The sequence below is a fragment of the Pseudoliparis swirei genome, unplaced genomic scaffold (genome assembly GCF_029220125.1).
Source record: "Pseudoliparis swirei isolate HS2019 ecotype Mariana Trench unplaced genomic scaffold, NWPU_hadal_v1 hadal_170, whole genome shotgun sequence".
Classification (NCBI taxonomy): domain Eukaryota; kingdom Metazoa; phylum Chordata; class Actinopteri; order Perciformes; family Liparidae; genus Pseudoliparis; species Pseudoliparis swirei.
In genome coordinates this window covers 1-6,861 of record NW_026613406.1, presented here as the reverse complement: position 1 = coordinate 6,861, position 6,861 = coordinate 1, and the positions used below count along the sequence as shown (strand labels likewise).

The 6,861-nt window shown below is 41.5% G+C and overlaps 1 protein-coding gene across 2 annotated transcripts; it reads left to right on the top strand.

Annotated features, from left to right (window-relative positions):
• Nucleotides 1-604: 604 nt before the first annotated feature.
• use1 (unconventional SNARE in the ER 1 homolog (S. cerevisiae)) lies at nucleotides 605-4,890 on the top strand. 2 transcript variants are annotated; one of them, XM_056411234.1, is made up of 8 exons: nucleotides 605-735; nucleotides 1,392-1,441; nucleotides 1,536-1,614; nucleotides 1,825-1,977; nucleotides 2,288-2,303; nucleotides 2,417-2,447; nucleotides 2,831-2,993; nucleotides 3,681-4,890. In XM_056411234.1, exons 1-8 carry the CDS (start codon nucleotides 637-639, stop codon nucleotides 3,861-3,863), a joined length of 774 nt encoding a protein of 257 aa, XP_056267209.1. In that variant the 5' UTR covers nucleotides 605-636; the 3' UTR covers nucleotides 3,864-4,890. The 2 variants fall into 2 exon arrangements, with proteins under 2 accessions (XP_056267209.1, XP_056267210.1); XM_056411235.1 differs by lacking the exon at nucleotides 605-735 and adding an exon at nucleotides 761-979.
• The last annotated feature ends 1,971 nt before the right edge of the window (nucleotides 4,891-6,861 follow it).

Sequence of the window (6,861 nt, the reverse complement as noted above, 5' to 3'; positions counted from 1 at the left end):
CACATTATCCAATAGTACCTTTATTAGTTTTATTGATGTATATTTCCTGGACATGTACAACCCTTTCCCGCCCACTTATGCTTATCTTGTGGCATTGTGTGTGCAACTATTATATTGTAAGATGCAACGTGTAATTATGCCTTCCCCTTACATATAGGCTTGTGTATCTGCCTTTACTTACACACATTATATATTATATATAATATATATAATTATATTATAACTAATAATTAACTATTATATATATATATATATTGTAAAATATATATATATTTTAAGCAATTCTGACTATTAGTATAATTGGCTAGATGTAACAATCCAAGTAAATCTTGAATGTAAATAATCTATACTATATCCTAATATTTACACAAGCTATAGCTTTATTATGAATACTGTTCTTGTTATTTCGTTCTTTTCTAGCCCTGTCTCTTATACACATCTAGATGTGTATAAGAGACAGACCTATTTTGATTTCAAAACGTCGAATTTCGCCGAAAGGTGACAAGTTTGCAGGTCTGTAATATGTTGTAAACATTGCTGGTTGGACCATCGACCTTACCGGTTGGACGCTTCGCCGCGACGCTCATCGCTGAGCTGGTGACGTCATAAGGCTGCGACGCTGCGTCAGCTGCAAACATGGCTTCAAGATTAGAAATCAATTTTATCCGTTTATTGTCCCGCTGTGAATCTATAGCTTCTGAGAAACGAGGGGAAACCGAATGGAGGCTAGAAAAGGTAAGACGATGTCACCCCTCGGATCCTCGTGTCGGGCCGCTTTGACCTTCAGCCGCTCACGTTGGAGTCAGCGTCCCTGTTGTTGTTGTTGTTGTGCGCTGCAGCGGCGAGCCGCCGAGTCGGTGAGCCACGTCGCCACGTCGCCCGCTGTCGGGCTGCGAGAGACGGCACCGCTCCGACTCGCGTTACACACCGGACACATTGAGCTCGTGTTGCAGTTGACTTGTTGGCGAACATCTCTGTGGTATTTCAGTTGATACGTTGGTTCACGGTTACCTTAACGGTCGCGTTAATATCACACGGAGCTTCGACCACCACCTCATATCCCGGTTTAAGTCTGCAGTTTGTCACAGTTCGTTAACACGAACGAGGTCCACAGTCCTGCAACACGGGCTCTCTTTATGGAGGTTATAGTGTTCCGGGTTAGTGGAAACTCTGACAGCGAGGTGTTGATTAAACCTGACTTTAACATTTTGGAGGTGCTCCCTAAAACAGTTCCACAAAAACTGACCATATAACCTTATTAGTTTTATTGCAGGGCTTTTGTATTGTACTGTACGGTGTTGGCTGAGTGTCTGTCGGTTTCAAACTATACAATCATCCAAACGGATGTCCCCTGTGTACAATCACTGCTTTCCGTGTGTTCTGTCCTCTAGTATGTTGGAGCCCTGGAGGAGATGCTGGTGGCTCTGAGGAAAAGCCTGAGGTATCATCTCTCTGGTGTACCTTAATGTTGCTTTTATCATTGCTAATGTGTAACGCTTGTAAATAACAACTTTTTTTATTTGATTTTTTTAAAGCAAACCAACTGCAGAAATACTGACTGACTATTCAAGAAAAGTAGATTTTCTGAAAGGACTTCTTCAGGCTGAGAAACTGGTCAGTGACAACATTTTACAAACAGCATTTTGAAAATGATTGCCATCTTCCAGATTATGCTGAATGTGTGTTGGTCACTTGGATATTTATGAGTGTTTTAAAATACTCTGTATTTACTTATCTGTTANCTAACAAACTTGAGAAAACATGAAACGTACATTTCCTGTTGAGACTTTTTTTCTGATCTCACCTCTCTGATGTTCTCATCAGTCTTCACCAATGGAAAAGGCTCTGGCTAACCAGTTCCTCGCCCCTGGGCGAACACCCACCATAGCCACTGAGAGGATGCCTGTCTCAAAAACTGTCCACATGCAGACGAAGGCCCGGTGTACCGGAGAGATGAGGGACGAGCTGCTCGGCACGGTAGGTTGAGATGTAGACTCCTGATTAATGGAGATAATATGTTCACTCCTGAGATGTACACACTGTGGAAATAACAGCTGATGCATGACGTCCGCATTGTTTTGCTCACTACGTATTCCACCTTCATCTGGTACTCCGTTTGCAATTTGTTTACCATTTAAAAGTTGGACATTTCACCCCTGGGCTGGACTGTATTTTCGCCTTCAAATGAAATATTTGAATTTTTGAGAGAAAAACTAGAGTGAGAAAACAAATATTTAAGACTTCATTCAGTCAAATAAATAAATAGTCTTCTTTTGTGTCATGACAGGGACTGGCAGGCAAAGGTAAGAAATATCTTTTCTGATTCCAAAGTATCTAGACTAAACAATTCTACTTCTAATCATCTGATTTGAGAGTGATATTCTAGAAAGGTGACGTTCTCCTTTCCTTTCCATAGGCACATCGGAATCAGACTTGCGAAACAGGAGGTAAAGCTGCACATGTCATCGTCTCCAAGATCTAAAGTCCATTACACTGAATTTTATTTTTAATATATACTTTATTGATAATGAACAATATGGTATACAGTGATCAAATAACAACTATTTTCATTTTTTGTGTGTATGTTTCAATCGGATTACAATTTTAAAGAGGAAAACAGGAAAAATAATTAACTGTATTTATGTATTTATTCAAGACTGCAACAAACAATGGTAGCTTCTGAAAAGCTTTGAGTTATTTCCAGATCTGTTGATCGTAAATCACTCCTCGTTGCTTCATGCTTTTACAAGATGGCAACCTTGGAGGTTGCATCACATTTAGTAGTGGCTGTGCCGACAGTGAAATGTAACCGGTGTCTTGCCTTGTGCAGAGGTCTTCCTCTGGATGAGCGCCAGTCTGCTGCCGAGCTGGAGGCCGTCCTGCACCACCAGCACAACCTGCAGGAGAAGCTGGCCGATGACATGCTCAACCTGGCCCGGAACCTGAAGAACAACACGCTGGCCGCACAGAACATCATCAAACAGGACAACCAGGTGCGCTCCTTCAGACGGTGTTGACCACGTCAGGGTTACTAAGATGTAACCCTTGCACCAGCCAAAATAATTACTTAGAAAAAGGTTTAATACAGAAATGCGTCTGTTTTTGCTGACATTTAATTTGTAGACCAAAGTTCATCAGAGCCATGGATTACATTTGTGTTTATGGGAGTAGTCGTAACATTCAACGAATGGTTAACGCCCACTGTGTGATGAGCCAGTGGTCAGTCAGCCAATGAGGAACTGATGTTGACACTTTGTTCTACACTTATTTGACTGGCTGACAGTGTGAGAAATAATAAATAATTAATTATAATAAATAATTATTGAAGAAATTAAATTATGTGCGCATCAACTAACTGCAAGTATCTCAGAACAGCATCAGTAAGCACAAAGTTAACGGGTGCACACCAACATGTGTGAATTACTATGTTTTGATCCTACGTGGATCATCGTTAAGTCAGAATGTTTGAAAAGTGGTAACCACGCCCGAATTTATACGTCACGCTCACCAAGATGAGGCATGTGACTGGACGGGGATACTTTTGTGTATAAATGTCTGCTTCTGTTCCCATAGAAAAACATTCTAATGGTGTCTGAAAACGAGAGCCGAGTTGTAGGTGCGAGTGCTCAGCGTCGATCTGTTTGTTTACATCATCAGTTATGTGTTCCTTTCCCTCCCAGACTCTGAGTCAGTCCATGCGTCAGGCAGACATGAACTTTGACAAGCTGAAGACGGAGTCCGAGCGCCTGGAGCAGCACACCAAGAAGTCCGTCAACTGGTTGCTGTGGCTGATGCTCATCCTGGTCTCCTTCAGCTTCATCAGCATGATCCTCTTCATCAGAATCTTCCCCAGACTTCGATGATGATGACCGTCTCCGATCTCGAACTCTTAGCGCGTCGTCGTCGTCGTCGTCGCCGTCCTGTGTTTACAGAGAAGTAACTACGTAGGCCTCATAGATCGGCACAGAGATGCAGATCCGTAGCGGAACCAAAACGATGGAAACATTTGCACTTTTGAGAAATCCTCCTCTAAACGAGCTGATGGGAGTTAAAAATGTAGTTTGAAGCATCTGTATGCCTTTCTTTTTTTTTTTTCTTTCCGGGAACATAAATCGAGGTGAAGAGCTTCTTGTTTTTGCGAGCAGCAACATAAGTCTTAATAGCCAGAGAGCGGAGGCTGAGCCTTAATCGTTTAAACCCTACGAGTCATTCAATACGCGTCCGCACCAGAGATCATCTTTTATAGAACATTCTTTTCCCCAAGCATACATCTTAAAGAGTTCATAAACCGTCCGGCATCTCATGTATGTTAGCCACGGTTTCAACACTATATTGAGTTAATTGAATCTGTAAATATTTTGACTTCTTGTGTGCTAAAACGTGACTTTAACTGCCTCTAGTTGGCATTTATAAGCACAATATAAATGTTAATAAAATGTGTTGTAACACTATACTGTTGCTATCAGGATATTTTTACGTGTAACAATTCTGACTTCCATGAAGACATGTTATTATATTTACTATATTATTGTTAATTACCTGTTTAAAGTGCAATATAGTGTCATGAGCCATTCATTAAATGTTTATATAATGCTTGTGAATGCTAAATAAGCAATTTACTAAAATGTAGTATTAATACAAATTTCGAAACCGATTCCAAGCATCAGTTTAATTTCTCACCTTCATGTTTTGGAGACATTCATCTTGAAGAGGTTCAGAGCTTTGTGCCATTAGATGTTAGTTCATCACTCATGTCATCAGTCCTGTTTGTTGTTTATGAATCTGAATGTGTTGGTGGTTTAGTCCAAAAATGTCCATCGGGTGGTGATGTGCGTTGTGTTGCTGATGATGAAGTACGATGTTGTTCTCATTAAAATGGCTGTAAGCGCATTCAGAGTGTCTGTTTTTAATAGTGCACACACTCACAAGAAAGGAATTAAAGACGAAAGTATAAAGACTCCTAAAGTTTCCATTAATTGTTTTGGCATAACACTCTTGAGTCCTGTGCATGCAGTGGGAGCCGTGTATGACTTTTCCTCTCGATAAATACCAAACTGCGCCCCCTGTTGGTGAGCATGTCTGGTGCAGTGACTCCATGTGGCCAGAGAGTGTCAGTCACATCTTGAACATGTGAACATCAAATGGCCTCCATGACCCTCATGGCCTGAACAAGGATCCTAAATCATCCCCATTACTCATTTAGAAGTGATCGGAGGAAGTATGGCTAAAAACAACACAACCCGCACAGTGATTTAACGTTCAGCCTGTTGACGTTTGGGGATCACTGCTTGGGAACTGTGATTTTTCATGTGGACAGACGCACTGAAAAAGCTTGTCGGAGGTTAACATTCCTGCTGTGTTGTCAGTCTGACTGGCGCTGACTCGCTTGTCCAGGCTTGCAGTGCTGCCCCTGGCCCTTCCTCTCTCCCCTCTCCCCGGCTGCTGGCCGGCCGAGGCCTAGCCTCCTGCCGTGTATTTTAGGATCCCTGGGGGGTATTTTGCCTGCTGGAAGCTGAGGTATGCAGGCCACCAGGAGACCAAATGAGGTTGTGTCACTGCAGAGGATCGTCATCCCTCACTTAAATCACAGCTGTTTGCGCCTCCATTCTCAGGTCTTTGCTCATGCCGTGTGATTGGCTCTCCGAGGCTGCAGCTACGGTGCGCGACTTCATCAGCGGAGGGGCTTCCGGTGCTCGTTGTGGATCCAGTATCCCATTAGCTGAAACAAACGGTTTTGTCTCACTTCCCTACACAGACTCCAGGGTCTGGGACGTGTTAAATGCCTCTATAGATCTGTGGAGCCCATGAATGGCACTTTTAACCTCTGACCCCAGGAATGAGCTCCTTCCTGCACTCTTTCCCACAGGGACACCCTGAAAATAGTACTCGACTCTGTGCACTTGTAAATTGAGCTGAATGAACCCAGTGTCATTGTGAAATACGAGCCTTTATTAAGGAGTTATAAGTTGCAACCAGCGCAAAAAATAATAACACAATGGTATTTTTCTTGAGTGTTTCTAAATAGTTACTGTTTTGATGATCAATATTCTGCATAGATATATGATTATCTTATATAAGTTGATGCATTGGTGTAGATTTAAGTAGCCAAATCAACCCAAAAAATTTAAACTAGCTACACAGTAATTCATCAATAATAATAATAATTTGATTATAATACCCTGACAGGGATCATTCTGTCGTACTTAAGTTCAATTCTGAATGCAGGGCTTTTACTGAAGTGGGAGTATTTTACTAAATTCTTTTAAACTTTAAGTAAAAGATGTCAATGTATGTTCCTGCACTGGTTAATAAAGGGGAAGGAATCATTTCCACTGATGTATAGATCAGTTACAAGCTAAGATAAGAAAAACCTTTGTGCAACGGAAAAATAGCAGTGAACAAAGAGATGTTGCCCAAAAACTGTTGTAACATTAGTAAATAGATTTTTTTTCAAATCATCATTTTGGAGTAGGAAACGAGTTATATAATCTGATGTTGCACCGCTACTATTTTAGCTGGAATCGTGTGTGTGTGTGTGTGTGTTTTAAATTGGTTGGATCCTTCCTATTGGCAGAGCAGTCCCCTCTCAGCACAGCGCTGCGGCTGTTAAACTACAACACTCCAATCTTTTTAATTTAGTTTTTGGCTGCGGCTTCAGTGAGGATTTGGGTTGCCTACCGAGATGAAGGAGATTTTCCTTTCATTCTCTTTTTTCCATGTACTTCCCTCAGGGAGGGTAAAGAGGGCATTTCTTTTTTCTCCTTGTTTAGAATGTGCTGTGATGATAATGACCTAATGGGAGCGTAAACGGCTGCACTTATTAATCTTATACTGTGACTTGTTATCTCGCACACAAACACA

Coding starts and splice junctions, on each gene's coding strand:
- use1 (XM_056411234.1), top strand. CDS start 637: ATGGCTTCAAGATTAGAAATCAATTTTATCCGTTTATTGTCCCGCTGT. Junction 1,615..1,824: donor TTCTTCAGGCTGAGAAACTG/GTCAGTGACAAC, acceptor TGTTCTCATCAG/TCTTCACCAATGGAAAAGGC. Junction 2,448..2,830: donor TCAGACTTGCGAAACAGGAG/GTAAAGCTGCAC, acceptor TGCCTTGTGCAG/AGGTCTTCCTCTGGATGAGC.